The sequence below is a fragment of the Rhineura floridana genome, chromosome 18, assembly GCF_030035675.1.
Source record: "Rhineura floridana isolate rRhiFlo1 chromosome 18, rRhiFlo1.hap2, whole genome shotgun sequence".
Classification (NCBI taxonomy): domain Eukaryota; kingdom Metazoa; phylum Chordata; class Lepidosauria; order Squamata; family Rhineuridae; genus Rhineura; species Rhineura floridana.
This window is the reverse complement of record NC_084497.1, coordinates 28,626,836-28,645,268: the sequence shown is the minus strand read 5'-3', so window position 1 is coordinate 28,645,268 and position 18,433 is coordinate 28,626,836. Positions and strand designations below refer to the sequence as shown.

At 51.0% G+C, this 18,433-nt stretch overlaps 1 protein-coding gene across 1 annotated transcript in view; it reads right to left on the bottom strand.

Annotated features, from left to right (window-relative positions):
* Positions 1-18,433, bottom strand: part of UBR4 (ubiquitin protein ligase E3 component n-recognin 4) — a 121,248-nt gene that overhangs the window by 57,565 nt on the left and 45,250 nt on the right. Inside the window, exons 51-68 of the mRNA XM_061601934.1 lie at positions 17,322-17,385; positions 15,729-15,863; positions 14,580-14,754; positions 14,244-14,384; positions 13,721-13,842; positions 12,734-12,845; positions 11,807-11,937; positions 10,888-11,065; positions 10,152-10,256; positions 9,172-9,309; positions 7,601-7,775; positions 6,574-6,670; positions 5,721-5,828; positions 4,637-4,753; positions 2,192-2,401; positions 1,765-1,914; positions 293-520; positions 13-91 (exon numbers count right to left, since the gene is read on the bottom strand). Of these exons, the coding sequence (XP_061457918.1) occupies positions 13-91; positions 293-520; positions 1,765-1,914; positions 2,192-2,401; positions 4,637-4,753; positions 5,721-5,828; positions 6,574-6,670; positions 7,601-7,775; positions 9,172-9,309; positions 10,152-10,256; positions 10,888-11,065; positions 11,807-11,937; positions 12,734-12,845; positions 13,721-13,842; positions 14,244-14,384; positions 14,580-14,754; positions 15,729-15,863; positions 17,322-17,385 (2,465 nt within the window). The remainder of the gene's footprint in view (positions 1-12; positions 92-292; positions 521-1,764; positions 1,915-2,191; positions 2,402-4,636; positions 4,754-5,720; positions 5,829-6,573; positions 6,671-7,600; positions 7,776-9,171; positions 9,310-10,151; positions 10,257-10,887; positions 11,066-11,806; positions 11,938-12,733; positions 12,846-13,720; positions 13,843-14,243; positions 14,385-14,579; positions 14,755-15,728; positions 15,864-17,321; positions 17,386-18,433) is intronic.

Below are 18,433 nucleotides of genomic sequence, written 5' to 3'. Positions count from 1 at the left end.
AAAGCCACTCACAGTCGTCTTTGATACAGAACTTCTGCCAGTTCACCGTTCGCTGGGTGGCGATTTCCGCACAAGCCTTCAAATGCTCCATCTGAATAAGGCACAAAACGTGTGAGGGTTTAAAAAAAAAATGGCCACAAGCCGTAAAGGGGGGGGGGAGAGAAGCTGCTTCCACGGCGTCTCCGTGTGAAATCCACTTATTCCTTCCGTTAGGGACACATTTGGAAGGCAGACCCTCCTCCCCAAGGCCTGTGCTGCACTGGAGAGCAAGGCCCTCCCTGCCCTCTCGTACCAAATTGATAAGTGTGTCATATTGCAGGGCGGATCCTGAGCTGGCCGTGACCACGCTGGCCCGCAGGAAGATCCCTTGCTCCTCCAGCAGCTTTTTGATCCCCCGGACGTGGGAGTCCAGCGTGTGGAGGTCCCGCAGCTGCCGGTACTTCTCCTTGGAGCCGCAGATGAACAGCAGGAGCTTGCGGACTTGGCGACGCACAAAGGGCGTCTGCTGAATCATCAGGTACTGGATGGGGGGGAAGAAAGAGAGAGGGGGGTGTCAAGGGCGTATCGCTCATTTATATATATAACGCTCTATATAAACTCTACAACGGCCACCTTGGTAGCAGCAGTTGTATGTTAACAGCTGAGGAAGGCAGAAGCCAAAACGTTTTGGGAGAACAACAAAAACCTCTTTTGTTAATCAGTTACATACGTGTATGTGCGTGCGTGCATGCATGCGTGTGTGTATATACATGTCTCTCTTGGAGATAAAAGCAGCACAGTAGGGCCCCGCTTACCGGCGCTGCGCTTCCCAGCGTTCTGCTAATGCGGCAGCTTTAATTCCCCTTTTTAAAGCCGATTTTTGCGATTTTGCGGCATTTTTGCAGCACTTTTTGCACAACGTGCCCCATTATAATCAATGGGGTTCCGCTTTACGGTGGGTTCCGGAACGGAGCCTGCCATATAAGCGGGGCCCGCCTGTATTCAAACAGACCCAAAGGAAAAAGGAGTGAGGTTCCCATATTCTGCAAGGGCCTCCGTTCTATTATGTATTTATTGTTATTTTTACTAGAGCCATATCCTCACCTTTCCTCCAAGGACCTCAAGGTGGTGTACATGGTTCTCCCCCTACCCATTTTATCCTCACAACAACCCTGTGAGGGAGGTTAGGCTGAGAGAGAGAGAGTGACTGGCCCAAGGTCACCCAGTGACCGTCATGGCCAAGTGGGGATTGGAATCCCGGTCTCCAAGGTCCTAGTGCAACACACTTAACCATTACACCAACACTAGCTCTCTTACACAGCCCACTCTCAGCATCCCACCTCCCCCTGCCCCGGAGCAAGAAGCACACACACACTCCTTCACATGAGCATCATGCTCAGTGAAGTGCCTTGCTTTTCCCATCTAGAAAAAAGAGCAAGCCTTCCCAACCTGGCACCCTCCAAATGCTGTGGGACTCCAAATTCCATCAGCCCCACAGCCAGCGCAGTCAAACGAACAGACGAGAGATGAAGTTCAGCATCATCTTGGAGAGGGTAGGCACAGGTCCCCAACCACTAGATTAAACTGTTCTTGAGCTGTCCACCCCAGCGTGCCCATCTGCTTCCAAATCAGGCATGGTGTCCATCCCCCAACATGAAGAAGGCACGGCAGAGCGAGAGGAAGCATCCGAGAGGCGATTAGGGGTGGATCTCGTAAGGGCAGATTCAGGGCTGCTTCCTCTGCCGAGCAGTCGCCCTCTCCGCTGCTGATCCCAGGCTCACCTACCTCTGAGAGAAAGTAGAACCAAGAATGGTCAAAGACCGGCGGCGGGATGCGGGAGTTGGTGTCTGCAATTTTCTTGATCTGGTAAGGCAACCGCAGCACCATCTCTGTCAAGAGTTGGGTGTACGCTTCAAAGACATCAGCCGCGTGACCCTGAAGGGAAGAAACATTTGAACCCGGGTATGAATTTAGGCAGGTGCTTTATCCCGAGCCAGTCCGTCCAGTGGAGAATCGTCTCCTCTCACTGACACAGGAAGCTGTCTTATACCGAGTCAGACTATCAGCAGCAGGCCTTAGCAACTTTTTCAAAGTTATCCTAAAACAAAGATCTGCACAGGAACAGGGCAAGCTTTAATCCGCCCTCGCAAGGAAATAGGACAGGTTGGGACAGATGTGCTCATCCCCAGTGTCCGTCCGACGTGGAACTCACCTTCACGTACTGGCGCAGGAAGAAGGGGCTCATGTCCGGCGGGGAGGAGGTGGTGTGAGGTTTCAGCAGCTGGCTGGCGGCAACGGGTTCCTCGTCGTTCTGTTGGTTCTTCCAGTATTCCAGGAGGGATTTCAAGACGTGGAGGCAGTAGTCCACCGCGCCAGAGCTTAGCAGAGCAGCCGCCGTGGCGCTGGAGATGAGGGACGAGGACTGAGTGGAAAAGAGAGAGATGAACTTGGTTTCCATCTACCGATCTCCTTGTGTATGTTATCAGCCCTGAGTGACAAATTTGGGGCTGAGCATTTGAGCAAAGAGGAATCTTATCATGACCCCCAGCCATAGCTCAGAGGCAGAGTAGTTCTTTTGTACGAAGAAGGACCCAGTTTCAGTCTCCAAAGGCATCTCCAGGGTCCCCTGCCTGAAACTCTGGAAGGATGCTGCCAGTCAGCGTAGACAATACTGAGTCAGATGGGCCAGTTGGTCTGACTCCGCATAAGGCAGCTTCCTCTGTACCTTCCCAAGCAGAGGTGTCACTCTCAACAGATCATTGCTTCTTCCCACCAGAGGCTGATCTTGAGGAGTGCATCACAATCCTAACGTGTGTTCCCTTTAACACCGACAGCAGGGTTAGCCAACGTGATGCCCTCCAGATGTTGCTGGACTCCAAATTCCCATCAGCCCCAGCCAGAATGGCCAATGGTTAGGCAACAATGGGAATTATAATCCTGGAACATCTGGAGGGCGCCAGGTCAGCTGCCCTTGTCATACAGTCTTGGCTGCCCACCCTTTTTGCGCAAAGGCTGTAGCTCAGAGAAGAGAAGAGAAGAGAAGGCAAGGCAAGGCAAGGCAAGGCAAGGCAAGGCAAGGCAAGGCAAGGGAAGGAAGAGGGGGAGAAGCTTTTTCTGTTTTTAAAGCAAGTTAAGAAGGAGAGCAGGAAAAAAATGGAAACTAAGTACAAAAGAATGTAAGAAGCCTGGGTCAGGCGGACGACCTATCTGGCCTCCTCTTCTCACAGTGGTGAGCCAGATGCCTCAAAGGGAAACTGCAAGCAGGACCTGAGTGCAAGAGCAACTCTCCCCTCCTTTGGTGTCCATAACTGGTGTTCAGAGGCAGATTGCCTCCCATCGTGGAGGCAGGGGATAGCCACCAGAGTTGACAGCCACTGATCACCTTGCCCTCCATGATGCAGATGTAGCAGGATCCAAAAAACTGCTGGAGACCAGATGGCTGCCAGTGTAGGAATGCCTGCTTGATGATACATCATGCCAAAATCATTTCAGTGGGCTTAGGATCGCTCATACTGAAGCAGGTCTGTTTTTAACAAGTTACACGAAGACAGATTTCGACTGAACAGCGGGAAAAACCTCCTAACTGGAAGAGCGTTATGACAGTGGAACCAATGACCTAGGGAGGTGGTGGGCTGTCCAACACTGGAGGCATTCAAGAGGCAGCTGGACAGCTGCTGGGGATGCTTTAATCTGGATTCCTGCATGGAGCAAGGGTTGGATTAGATGGCTTTATAGGCCCCTTCCAAGTCTACGATTCTGTGATTCTAACTGTTAAGTACTTGGCAACCAGATTTCAAGTTTTGGTGGTGGTATTTATTGATTTTATTTCCCGAAGAGAGCATCAAATGAAGAAGTGTTGATGGCCTCTTTTGAACAAATACTTAGTTAAAGGGATGGGGAGAGGGGAGAGAGAAGACAAAAAAGCCGTTCTTAAGTCTAATCTCCCCTCGACACACATGCCAGAGGGCAATAAGCTGAGGATTAGAAGAAGGGGAGTGAGATACTTCATGCCCCCCAACCAATTCTTTTTTTTTTTTAAGTTGGAATTCCGATCCATTTCTCTGGAATTTGGCCAGCTGTGGGAGAGAGAGTAAAGGTCATGCTTGAGGAGAAATGTAGCCACTGTACATGAAAGGGAGATCTCTTGCGCCTGAGCTCTTAAACAGTGAACATCTGCACTTTGATCTTTGTTGCTGGCCAGATGACAGCAGCAACAACAAAAAGAGAGAGAAGCACAAGTGGAAATAAAGCCATTTCAGAAACCCTGGTTAAAATCCAAACACACCCCACAGCTCATTAAAATTCGATGCTCTCCATTTTTAACCTCTGCACTTTTGTTATTAAATCTTCTTCCCTCTGCATACAAACTGACTCTCCCCCGCACGCTGCGTGACCCTCCACTTAAAAAAACCCAAATCCCTTATTGCTGCACCTTTCAGCAGCAAAACAGGGATGGAATCCTCTTAGCGACTCTGAAACATCGACACTGCCAACATCTCTGCTCCCCCATAATCACGTCTACAAATCCCTGCCTACCCCCCTCCCCACAATTTAACCTCTAATTTGCAAACTGGAATTTGAAGGGCAAAGAGGATTTGGGTCTGCCCTCCAGAGGTGCAAGCCTTTTACAACCCCCAAAGGTCAGAAGGTTCCGCACCTCGCAAACGGACGATTTGGATCCTGACTTAGTTCGGGACATGAAGACACTCAGCAGCCTCATGATCACCAAATGGACTTCGTTCAGGGCGGAACGTTCATTTTTCTTGGAGACATCCTGGAATGGGGGAGGGAGAAGATGAAAGGAACTAGCTGCCCTCAGAGCCATGCAGAAATAGACCCCAAGTCTTCCCCCCATCCAACCCAAATCCTGAGATGAAATGAGACACATATCCAGTAAATCTCAAAATGTTCCTTAGTTTGGGGGTTTTTTTAGGACATTCATAGACCACTCTTCATAGTAGGCATCTCAGAGCAGCACTGAGGATTCCAAATAAAACAGTTGCCTGTTTGGAGGCAAATAAAAGTTGCTCTGAGGGCCAACTCGGTACACAGGCTGCCCATCACTCCACACACACACACATCTCCCGCCTTGTGTGCACCACAAGCACACCTCCGCTGCAAGGGGGCACGTTTGATGTTGTCCTGGGCTGCTGGCGGTCCACATAACTGGGTCAAACTGGTTTCACTGGTGGAGGGGCTACCATGCTGCTCAGAAGGAGGTGACTGCGTGGAAGAGATTGCCTTGCATCAGAGGGCTGGGTGTTCAAGTTAATTCCAGCTCTGTGGCTATAAAGTAGAAGATCTGCAAGACGTAGCCTCCTCCACTGCGCCCAGGGTGAATCCGGTACATGGAAGGCTACCAGCTGGCCTCCTAACACAGGGTAGATTCCCTACCCCACCCCAAAAAACACAGGGCACTGGGTGACTCTACAGCTGGTTGTCAACACTACTTCACACCACCTGGGTTCAAGAGCATCCTGGGAGGGGAGGAGACGGCAGGGGAAACCACTGAAATGTCGCTGTAAAACTCTGCTTGGGACTGGCCTGCTGACCAGGGTTCCACAGAGTGCCGCTACATTCTGTGCTCAGTCAAGGGGATGGGAGGGACGTCCAATCATACTTCATGCCAGCCATCTCTAGCCTGGGTGCCTTGCCGATGCGTTAGACTTCAACGCCCATCAGCCTTTGCTGAGCTGAGCAGAGCAGGAGGGTGGGGAGGGAGGCGGCTCAGCTCTCCGTACCTTCTTGTCCATGCCCAGTTCTGCAATGAGCTGGGCAAGGAGGTTATCGAGTGCACCCTTGTCCTTCTCGTCGTCACCATCTAGGTCCGTCGTAAGCATCAGAATCACCTGGGGAGACAGATGTTTGTAAACCTCAAAAGGCAGGCAGTGTTAGAAGAGGGACCACGGCATTATTATTATTACTACATCCCACCTTTTCTCCAAGCAGCTCAAGGTGGCATACAAATATGGCTCTCCCCCTCCTCCTTTAATCCCCACAACAACCCTCTGGGGAAGGCTGGGCTGAGAGGCAGTGACTGGCCCAAGGTCATCCAGTGAGCTTCATGGCTGCGTGGGGCTTGAACCCTGGTCTCCCAGGTCCTAGTCAGACACTCTAACCACTATATCATCCTGGCTCTCCCTACAAATTCTTCCTCCCCTTCCTGAAGCTAACCATAGTAGAGTATAGTGCAGTCTATGATTCCAATGCTAGCCATGGTAAGCAAAAAACCAGAGTTTGCTAAGGGGGTTAGAGGCAGGGTTTCAGACTACGGCTGGTATAACATTTTTCATTCATTGTTTCCCTTTCAAGGAAGACTGGCTGCCAGAGTTTGCTTACAATTAAAAACCAAAATAAAGTACAATATCATTAAGGAACCAATTTTTCTTTGTTGCGGGGGGCAGTTTCTCCTGGCCCCTGGCTGATGCTGATACAATCCGGGTTCTAGGCCAGGAATTGGATCCGGCCGGTGGGCTGGATCCTGCGTTTCCACAGCCCCAATGGGCCACTATGACAGATCCTCACCCCTGGAATATGGCAAAGATTCCTAAGCAGCGAGTCCTACGAGAAGGGAGCAACTCCCTCATACGTTACCTGCATGTAAGGGATGGCGCGGACCCCGCCGACATTCCTCAGCTGGGGAAGGGTCTGCAGCAGTCTCTCCAGTAGCATCAAACGCACCATGTGCAGCCTGGATGTTGGAGGAAAGGGGGAAAAAGACATTTAGGGATGGCACAATGAGTGTCTGGCAATACGACATCGCAACGGGCTCCAAGTTCACATGCCAGTGGAAAGTCTTGTGTTAAGAGCCAAACAGGGCTGCTTTCAACCCCCACTACCAACTACGGCCAGTCCCCAAACCGCAAAACTACTGAGGAACAAGCCACTGCAAGGAACAGTTTATCGAGCACTGTTTCAATAGTTTTCTGGAGAAGGGAGGGAACTCCTTGCAGAAGGAAACAGCCCATAACAATCAAAGTGGAGTATAGCCACCAGTACCCCAAACAATGCTTCCCACCCTCACCTCCTTGGAGCCTCCCTGGTCAGACACTGCAATCTTGGGACATTTATTCTGGTGTCTCAGTTGTGACTGAAAGCATCCCATTATCGCACATATCTTAAATATATATATATATTGTGTGTGGTGGTGGTGGTAGGACTTTTTTGGTGCCCCAGGAGCTGCCAGTGCCAGAGGGAGGTTGTTACAGTTGCGCTTTGCACCAGCCTTTCCCAACCTGGTGCCCTCCCATCAGCCCTGGGCAGCACAGCTAACAGTCAGGGATAAAGAGATGGCCGCAGGATGGGAAAAGGCTGCTCTACACTCAAGCCCTCAATCAATTTCCATCATGCTGGCTACTCTCTCTCTCTCTCTCACACACACACACACACTTCCTTTGCCTGCAGCTTTGCTCAAACCATCTACAGCTTCTTGGTTTGCTCTTATTTGCAGCATTTTCTGGGTTAGCGGCGGGCCCATCTCCGGCACGGACAGATGAAGGGATGCACTGCCAGGGATGCAGGAAGAGGGAAGGGGCGCTTCAGGACCTCAGGGCGAGGGGGACACCTTCTCTAGCACCCAGGAATCCTTGACCCCCTGAAGCCAGGAAGGAGGAGCTCTTGCCTGTTGCTGGCGTGGACGTCTCCTTCGGCTTCCCCCTCCCCCTCCCCTTCAGATCCTTCGCCTTCCTGCTGCCCTGTGGTGGTGCTGATGGCGCCCGTGCTGGAACTGACGCTCCCAGGCCCAGCAGGATGGCCCTCGGCCGTCGTGTCGCCGTAGGCGCTGCTGCGGCCGGACACTGAAAAGAAAACGTAACGGGGGGGAGAGGAGAGAGAGGGGGAGGAGTGATGAGGGGTCATCCTGAACAGTACCAGAAGAGAGACAATTATCTGGGAGGAGCCGTAGCTCAGTGACAGAGCAATCTGCTTTGCCTGCCAAAGGTCCCAGCTTCAATCCTCAATGGCATCTCCAGGTAAGGTTGGAAAAGACCCCTGTATGAAATTCACCAGCCCCTGCCAGTCAGCACAGGCAAAACTGAGCTAGATGGACCAGTGGTCTGACTTGCTATAAGGAAGCTTCCTATGCCCCTATTTAATTTGGACCTTTATTCAGAATCATGAGGACTAGAATCTTACTTTAAATTTTAGGGAAAGGGACGTAACTCAGTGGCAGAGCACCTGCTTTGCACACAGAAGGTCCCAGGTTCAATCCCTGGCAGCATCTTCAGGTAGGGACCCCTGCCTGAAACTCTAGACAGCTGCTGCCAGTCAGTGTAGGCAATAGTGAGCTAGATGGAACAATGATGTGCCTCTGCATAAGGCAGCTTACAATGTTCCCATTTAGTTAAAATATTTCTATACTGCCTCCTTCATTACGTCTCGAGACTGGTGCACAAGAATATTAAAAAATGTGTCCAAATATTCAAATGCAGGAAGAAAATACAGAGTTAACATAAAACATACAAAGATCAAACACAAGCAAAGCACAAATGTGTTTAAGAGATGCCTCAATATAATTTATGTAGGTGCTGAAAGGGAAGGTGGCACCTTAGGACGGGTGCCACCACAGGAAAGGCCCTCCCTCCAGTGGCCACTAATGGTACTTTCAAACAGAGTACAACCCAACAGAGGAAGGGGTCGCATCAGCTGATCATAACGATCAGGGAGGACAACAGGGGAGAAAGGCACTCCCTCAGGTATCCTGGTCTCAATTTGTTCAAAGCTTCATAGCTCAGCTTTCAGCCAGCCTGCACCCATCCAGATGTTTTGGACTACGAGTTGCAGTCCAAAGCATCTGAAGGGGACCAAGTTGCCCCAAAGCAGTTACCGGTCAGTATCAAAGCCTTAAACCTGCCCCGGCAGCTGATCAGCAGCCAGTGCAACTCCTTTCAGAGTGGTGTAATGTGGGTGTAATGTGGGCACAATAGGTCGCCCCACTGAATGGCCTAGTGGCATCCGAGCTACAAGACGCTGGATAGGTCCAGCAGGGCTGCTTTTATTTACGCATTCGTTTTCTGGCCTGCCCTTCACCACAGGGTCCTAGGGAGGATTACAACAAGCAGAACATACAATGATTAAAAACCAGTGAAAACCACGACATTATAAAACAAATAAAAACCGTTCCGAAAAGGAACAGAACAGGGTTCCATTTTTATCCCATCCTCCATTTGCACACTTCGAACGTTTGGGTATTACCGCTGTGCTCGCCTGCAACAGAATCCACCGCGCTGCCGCCACTCTCGGAGCCCACGCTGCCGCCGTGGTCAGCTGGGGAGGTCCGGAGGGTGGAGCCATCCGTGGCTGCTGTGCTACCTTCGTCATCAGAAGCTGGAGCTAAGAGAGTAAGGAGAGCTGTTACAAGTAAAAACACAGTCTTTGAACAACGCGAACATGAAAGCATTGGAAAAGGGCTTTAAAAAAAAAAACACGTTTACAACACAAAGACTATGGCTCCAACATCATCAATTAGACTGTTTTTTTAAAAAAGTGATTAAAAAGAAGTGCCCCGAGTTGATCAATCAATATACCATTAAAAGTTCAATTAATTTTTAATACAATCACATATATGGAAACTACAGAGGGCCAGTGCCATCTTATTTTTATATTAAACAATATTGATAACCTGCTCCTTATCTATATAGAAGGCACTGTGTGCACTATAGACAGGCATGGGATAAAATGGTAAAATGGCAAAACCCCACATCAGAGTGAGGAAGAGGCAGCTACAAACAGCAGCTGCGGAAAGCTGATTTACTGGGCTGCCTTGGCACTTGGGAGTTTTCCCTTGCAAAAGCAGCTCAGCCATTGTGAGGTTAGCCCCCATTTTCTTACACTAACTTTTAAAGGGGTGTAAGACTTCAATCTATCTTCCCCAGTACTTTCTCTACACTTGGGGAACTCAGATGAATTCTGCGTTTCAATTTTAATAGCAGACTCCAATCCAAAGATAACAGAAAACCTATTTATTTTATTGAAGACGTATATATACAGCTTACACACTCGCATTTCCAATAAGAATTAGAATTCAATGTTACGTCACTGTAGCCATCAAAACCAGGCCACCAAGCCTGCATAGGCCAAGTTGTACAGAAAAAGCACATGGAGAATTCCAAGTGGTATAATTTGTAGTTATCTCTGGGAGGTATAGTTTGGGGTTTTATGATGTGAACAGTTACCTGATGCTGTGGTGTCTGAAAGGGTCCCGGCGTCCAGGGAGGAAGAGCTGGGGGCTTGGCCAGACAGTCCCAGGCTCTGTAGGCCGAGTGCGCTGCTGTTGCTCCCTACGCAAGGGGAAGAGAGAGAAAGAAAAATGCCTCTGAAAAGTGGACATCCTCATCCCCAGAAAGCCAATCACCCACTGGCCACGCCTCTGTTAGCACCGATTGTGGGAGGGAAAAAACTTTGTGCAGAATTTCTCAAGAAGGTGCACTGCTCTCCCAAAAAAAGTGTCCTGAAACAGCCCCACACTGAGCAGCAAATTTGGACGTGGCTAGGTTAGGTTTATTAAACGTGTATAGTGCTTCCCACTAAGAGTGTCCTGCAGTGATTTACAAGCAAGTAAAAACAAACACACACAATTATAAAAACTACAGATTTTACAATGCAATACAATATTCATTGGGGCTGCCCTGCAGAACAAAAATGTCTTTACAGGGTGCTGAAACAGTAACAAGGCTGGCACCAGGCAAGTCTCCCTGCGGAGAGCATTCCATAAACGGGGGGGGGGAGCGCATGATTTACAAGCAAGTAAAGACACACACACGCACAATTATAAAAATTACAGATTTTGCCATACAATACAATATTCACTGGCCAACTAGATGTCCCAAGGGGAAGCCTGCAAGCTTAAAGGACTGGAGACTTCCTGGTCTCCTACTCAATATCAGTCGCCTCCCCGTAGGCGCTTCTTACCTTGCTGATCTTGCTGCAGGCTCAGAGCGATGGCCAGCTCCACCATGGTTTCGTCATCTGCATCTGGTGGGATGTCCAGCATGGGAGGGAACCCCTCAGCTCCACCCAGGAGAGCTTCCAGCGGAGAGGGGTTGCCGTTGTTGACGTTCTCAGCTGTCTCCAGCACCATCGACTCAGACTAGGGAGACGGAGGAGCAGAAGTTGATGCCACAGCACCTCTACCTAATACGCAGCACGAGGCACTAAGTGCTTTCTCTGTCTTTGCCAGAACAAAAACAAAACCCTGTAAATAACTATTTTTAAAAAACAACACTTTTGCACAGAAGGTGCACAAGTTATTAAAATGTTGTTAAGAATGAAAACAAAAGGAATGAATAAATGTAAACACAACCCTGACAACCCCACGACCCGATAGTGCAAGCACACACACACATGGTAGTATGTCCTATTTTATTTTTCCCTTTGTTGAACAACAAAAACCTTTCTTTGGGAAAAAAAAGGGACAGCTCGACAAGATGTCTACAGTCAAGGAGGACGGAGTCCCAACTCCCGCCATCGCTGACCGTCAGCCCTACTGGCTGCTGCTGAAAGGCGTTGGCCTCTGACAACATCTGAAGGGCCACAGGTTCCTCAGCCCTCGTCTACCCAGTTTTGATGCTAAAGCGGGAAGGCGGAACCCCTCAACAGTCCCCCACAATGACCTTAATTCACATTGGCCTAATCCAGGCGCAGGTGATGGGACTACAACTCCCACCAGCTCCAGGCAGCGTGGCCAGCGATTATGGGAGTTGATGGACCAGCAGCGCCTGGAGGGCGCTATGCACTGCCTGCCTTCCCCAGCCCCTAACCCGAGTCCAACTGAATGGAACCCCGGGTCCTTCCTGCAGATGGAGGCCACCGAGAAGCGCATGGGACTCACCACCATCTCGAAGTCGCCCTGGTCCACCTCGCTTTGCTCCTGGCTTTCCTGCCGGATGTCTTCGCCGTTTGGTATCCCGGAGCTCTGCATCTTATCCTCGGCGTCGTCATCGTCATAATCATCTTTGTCTCCTGGGGCAAGAGATGCAGAGCTGACACGGACACCGGCGCACATGCAGATCCCGCAACGACAGGTTGCATTGTTGCTGCAGCCGGGACGAAAGCTTTGGACACGCAGCAGGCTCCCAAGTGAGCTTTTCTGGCGCACCTGAATAGCCGCAGACCCCACACCCCTCATTGGCCCTGCTCTGCACCAGAGCTTGGAAAAGTTACTTTGTTGAACTACAACTCCCATCAGCCCAATCCAGTGACCATGCTGGCTGGGGCTGATGGGAGTTGTAGTTTTTAAAAAGTACCTTTCCCAAGCTCTGTTCTGCACCCTCCTCAACTGTTTTTTCCCTGGCTGGAATGCATCCTGGAAACTCTTGCTAATGCCAGAGGGGTGTGTGTGTAGAAACTAGCCCACTGCACAAAAGGCAACAGTTCCATTTTTTGCTCCACCCACTTTCCCCTCTGGTCCCGCCCACCACTGGCACGTGGCCCTTGGAAGACTGCCCAGAAGGAGGTGTGGCCTTCGAGCTATCCTCGCCCCTTGTATTATGGCATTTCAGGTGTAGGAAAACAGGTAAGGGATTAAGAGCCCGTGTGAATGGATTTGGCTCAGAATGCATGCTGGTATTGCCCAGGCTCCTCACAAGGGTGCAGAGGTGCAGAAAATTCTCAGACGTTTTGACAGCCTGTGCCACCAGTCGGCTGCGGCGGGATTCTAACCTAGGTCTTCCTCAGCACTGATCCCCAGAGGTGAACTCTTCTAGCGCAACCCATCCTGGCCAGAAGCCACGCCTCAAGGCAAAAACAGCCTCCTTACCCATCGGGGTGTTACTTCGAGGAGAAGAGGGCAGGGTCACGTGCCTCCGCTTGTTCCTGGGCCGCAGCACGCGGATCAAAGCTTGCTTGCAAGAGAAGCTCACGGCTGGATCCTGGAATGCAAGCAAGCAAAGTTGGGCCATGTCGTTCACCCGCCGTCGGTCCACGCGGCTCGGTGCTGTCGTACGCTCTACCCAATGAGCTACGTCCATGAGAAGTCATGTGCATGGGTCCTCTTTGCAGACAGAAAGGCCCGCAGCTCGGCAGGCACAGCGGCTGCTTTGAATGCGGAAGGTCCCAGGTTCAGTCCCCACTGGCATCTCCAGGTAGGGCTGGGAAAACTCCCGGTCTGAACCCCTGGAGAGCTGCTGCCAGTCAGTGTAGACAATACTGAGCTAGAGGGTCCAAGGGAAGGCAGCTCCCTATGTTCTTATTTAATTCTGCTCTTTATACAAACCATGAGGATGAGAATCCTGCTTCATTTTTAAGGAAAGGGAGATGGTTCAATTGCAGAGCCATTTATGCACCTGCCTTGAGTGCAGAAGGCCTGGGTTCAGTCCCCAATAGCATCTCTAGGTAGGGCTGGGGATGTCTCCTGCCTGAAACTCTAGACAGCTGCTGCCAGTCAGTGCAGACAACACTGAGCTAGAGGGACCGATGGCCTGACTCAATATAAGGCAGCTGTCTACATTCTTCACATTATCTTCTCTGGCGGAAGTTCTCCCCGCTCAGATGGGAAGGAGAGACAGAGAGCTGTGTGTCATCACACTAACGCCGTGCCCCAAATCCACAGATGACAGCTCCCAGTGGCTTCACACTGAGGAGGAACAGCCTGGTAGGAGAGGCCTTCAGCCCTTCCCTGACCAGGGATCTATAGCCTCCCTGCAGAGCAACAGAGTCTCAGAGCCTGTTTGAATGACGCTGGGCCAGACCACCTACCTGCACACACAAAACCAGAGCAAGAAATGGAGACGGCCAAGCTACGTACCGGGCAGAGCAACATCTGCATGTAGATTTTGGAAGCGGTGTTGATGCAGTCCAGCTCGCAGGTGCAATAGCCATGGATAATATCCACCAGAGCGTTGACTGTGGCCTCCACGTGGGTTAGGCCTAAGGCAGAGGGAGGAGGAAGAGGAGAAAAGAGGAGGGTAAAAAAAGAGAAATAAAGACATGTGCCGGCAATCAACACATTGGAGAGTTTCATCATCTTTACGATTATCAGCAGCTTTCACGTCTGTCGCTCACCCACTTTTTGACTGTGGCTCCACCCACAACTAGCATGCGCCCCACAGAAAGTCTGCCACAAGGGAAAGGCTCCCATCCCTGACCCAGAGACCCATTCTCTGGCAGCCCTCCTGGAACTCTCCTCCCCCAGTGCAGACATCACCATGCTCGATGGACCAGTAAGTCCAAATCTGGTAGAAAGGCAGCTTCCCAAGGTCCTAATTCGCTCCCCTGCAGGAGCGTTCAGGAACAAGCAGTTCAGGCGAGTTTTAAAAGCAACAGGGCACCTGGCAAGCAAGCGGGAGCCAGGAAGGCGTTCTTGGGCTTCGAGGCGTGTAGTTTCCAGAAATGGTTGACCAGCTGAGTAATAAAACTGCACCCTTCTCCTTCCGCGTTCTTCTGGATCTCTTGTGCTTCTTCGCCACCTTCTGAGCATTGTTTTAAGGAGAGAGAGAGGGGGGAGAGGAGTTGTAGTTTCTTCTAGTAAGTCTGGAAACCGGTTTCAGACCACCCGGATCATCCCTCGGAGCAAGTCAGAAATACACTTGCGAAGCCAACGTGGCAATAAAAGTGGCAGAATAGTTCGGGGATTGGGGGGGGGGAAGAAGAGGACTTTTGTGCACCTGCTTCCAACTGCGGCAGCTTCGACTCCGTGAAGTGGACCAGGTTATTGGGCCTCATGATGGCGATGGAGCGGGCTGTGATGACCAGCCTTTGGAACACTTCCGGGTCAAGGTCTCTCCCCTCTTTGCTCGAGGAGGTCAGGTACTGGATGGCTTTGCTCAGCAGGGCCTGATCCTGCAGAGAGGCAGAGGGGAGGGAACCCTCAGGAGCAAAGCCCAGATGGGCAAGAGGGTCTGACATGATTGGCGTACTAGGAGCCGTGGCCCTCCTGAGGACAGTTATTCCTCCGACTGACTCCACAGGTAGGCCTTGGGTCAATCATCTACTGAAGCCCCCCCCCCTCCCAAGCTCTGGTCCTTCTTGCCCCACAACAACAAGGGCCCCCCTCTTGGAGTGCCTGCCCCTTTATTCCGTTTATTCTCCTCGCTGGGTCACTGGTACACCAGAGCAGAAGTTTTCAAAACTGTTTTGGGGGGATTGCTGGGAGTTCCTCAAAAAACTTATTGGCGAGGTTGCCGGTAACAGCAGACGTACTCCTTGCCAACACTGCTTGGCCAACGTGACTCATCATCCCTTGCAAATGTGGAACTGCAGAGTGAGGGGGTTGTTTCAAGGCAGGGGCGGCCAACGTGGTGCCCTCCAGATGTTGTGCAACTATAACTCCCATATGCCCCAGCCAGCATGGGCAAATGGTCAGGGGAAGGGGCCGTAAGCTCAGTGGTTAGAGCATCTGCTTTGCTTGCACAAGGTCCCAGGTTCAACCTCCCACTGACATATCCAGGAAGGGCTGGGAACATACCCAGTCTGGAAGTCCTGGAGAGCTGCTGCCAGTCAGTGTAGACAATACTGAGCTGGAAGGACTAATGGTCTGACTCAAGACACGAGTGCACCAAAAACTCACGTGAGCCGATGAGGTGGGGGCCCTCACGGGTCCAGCCAGCCACCAGCCCACACAGAGCCAGGGAACAGCTCCTGAAAGCCACCCCCAATCCTCTGCAGCATCCACAGAGAGGCACAAGGGCTTCTCCGAGCCATGAACATCAGAAACAAATTCTTCCAGTATGGGAAACTCAGAAACGCCGCTGCGCTCGAGACCTGGGCCCCAAAGACTCGTTTCGTCGGGGACACGCGCCGCTTTGCTGCTTTACCTTGTGGTTGTGATATGCCGAGCGGCTGGCGTGGAGGCTAGCCAGGAGGCTTTTGGTCTGCTGCTGGACGCTGGAGGGGGCCGGAGTCGACAGGAGCATGGTGGCCAGGTCCTGGGCAGCCATCTTGCTTTTTTCCTGCACGCAGGAGAGGGAAACTGGGCTACTGACACCTGCGATGGGGGGCACCTCCCGCTCCCCACACCCCCAAAACATCTTCACACACAGGGAGGAAGCGGCATTAAACGGTCCCATGAAGGAGGCCGAGGACAAAAAAAATCGACAGCACTTACAACCCTTTGGAAGCTTAATTTAGGAGCCTGGCAGGCCTGGATGTGTCGTTCTGCTGTAGGGTTTTATCAAGGGGTTAGAGAACACATAATTCATCCCCTTATGAGGTGGTTTCCTGGTCAGTCTTTAGGGACCCTTTTGAGTGTCCTCGGGGGGGTCTAACAAATCTATAATCAATCATGTGGGCGTATATCTGAATGCTGTAATTGTCTCTTAAACCTGCTCGGATTGTTGGTTTCTAACCTGTTACTTTTTAATAAATGGTGCTGCTGAGTCCATGATTTTGAATTGCTTCCTATTTTCTGATTTTTTTAGTGGTCGGTTGACTGTAATAAACATTTGATCAATTGCATGACTGATCCTGGCCAGCCTCTGGCAGCCTCCAAGCTGAAACCGGCCCATGGATGGAAACAAGTTGGAAGCAATTATGCTTTCTACCCCTCTGGTGGGCTAAGAAGAGTCTTTGGCTTCAAAGCCAACAGACCAAGGATGGGGAAAACCAGTCAAAACATATAGGTTGGACCATCCATGTTTCTTGCACTTTCCCTCCTTTTCAACTGGCATTCAGAGGTAGACTGTCCCTGATCCTGAAGACTCCATTTAGCTCTCATGGTTAACAGCTGTTTATCTTCCATGAACTCGTCTAATCCCCCCTCTATGGCCACTTGTTAGAACCTAACAGATGATGGGCAGGGGAGTTCAATCCTGCTTGCTTCGGTTTGGTACACTCGTTCCCCGTGGGATCCCTGAAGAAAGCAGGACTTAACTCCCTGTGCATCAACTGATGCTTGGCCACTACTTCCCCCACCCTGCCCGCATGGGCCAACAGACATGATAACAGCAAGTGATCAGGACACTTTCTCCATCTCCACTCCTGCTATAAAGCATCCCAAATGAGCCACTGATGGAGACGGGATGTTTGAGGTGGAACAGTTAAGTCTGACCCAGCAACTCCAGGTCTCCTCTGCATCCGCTTTACCCCCCTCCAAAAAAAAGAAAACACCCCACTGTCGTCCCCACATGAGGCCACCTCTGCTGCAGAAACAAACGTGCTCCAGCTGGCAATGAGCAGAAAAGCAAACGCTGCCCTTCAAAGCCAGCTCCAAAACCGTATTTGCTAGGCTGCTTTTCTGACAGATCTCAGCTCTGCCGGGCATGAAAGTAGGAATCAGTAAATAAGAAAATTTGGGGGGGGGGGCGAGAGCAAGGCTTAGAGGGCAGCTGGTCTCCTTTACTGTGCAGCTCTCCCCCACCCCACTCCAAAAAACCCACAACGTCCCCCAAACCTCAAGGAAAGCGACTTGCCTTTTCGTTGACTGGTCCAACGGCAAAGCAGCTTTCCAGAGCTTCTAAAGAACTCACTACTAGCCTGGAGGGAGGGAAAAAGAAAATCCGAAGGAGAAAGCCGGTTTCAGAAAAAGCAGCCTTCTTAAGATTCTGCTAAGTGGCAAGCTGGAGCTCCAGATGGCTCAGAGAGAGAGAGACAGAGAGCGCTAACAGATGCCAAGTCCCTTGCTGCTGCCGCTGCTGCCACCCGAGAAGAATCAAAGCACAATTTTAAAAAGAAAGGAAAAAAAACACCACAGGCATCATGCATATCTCCAGCATTGTGTTGCAGACCAGAGAGTTAAACCTGGCTCAGGCTCAGAGAAAAACTTAGGGCCTTTGTTGGTGTGTGTGCAAATCCACAGCTGAAAGTGGGAGGGGATGGGAAGAGAGGCTTTTCTCTCCCCAAAGAGGATAAAAACGTCCTTCTTACACAGCCTGCAGCAGGGATAACTTGGATTGCTTTGACAGGAGTGATCCAGCGTCATGCTGCCCCCCTTCTGCTCCCTGAGATGTGCGTGCAGTGGAGATTAAGGGGTGGTGTGGGATGTACTGGGGGGGGGACAAAGAGAAGAGGCTGCTCGGAGGGGGAGGAAGTCATTTGCCGTCCCCAAAGAGGTCACTTTTTGCCCCCTTCTCAAAAGCAGGTATAAAATCACTTTCAGCAAACCTGAATGGCAGCCAGTGAGGAGTGGCACTCACAATCCCCAGCAAAGACACCCTGGCCAGGTTGCAAACAACCACCCGCCTCATCACCTACAGCCAGGAAGCATCACCTCCACGTAGGCAGAAGTTAACTAACTTTTTTGTGAGCCGCCTTGAGGGCCTTTTGGCCAAAAGGCGGCATAGAAATAGAATACACAAATAATTAATAATACATAAATAAAAAGGATTCCATGAAGGGGCGTTACGCATGTCCCAGGTTCAATTCCTGGCAGCATCTCCAGGTAGGCCTGGGGAAGACTCCCTGTGTGGAACCCTGGAGAGCCGCTGCCGGTCAGTGTAGACAATACAGAGCTAGATAGACCAATGGTCTGACTCAGTGTACGGCGGCTTCCTACGTTCCTGAGAAGTGGCAAAGCATCTGCTCT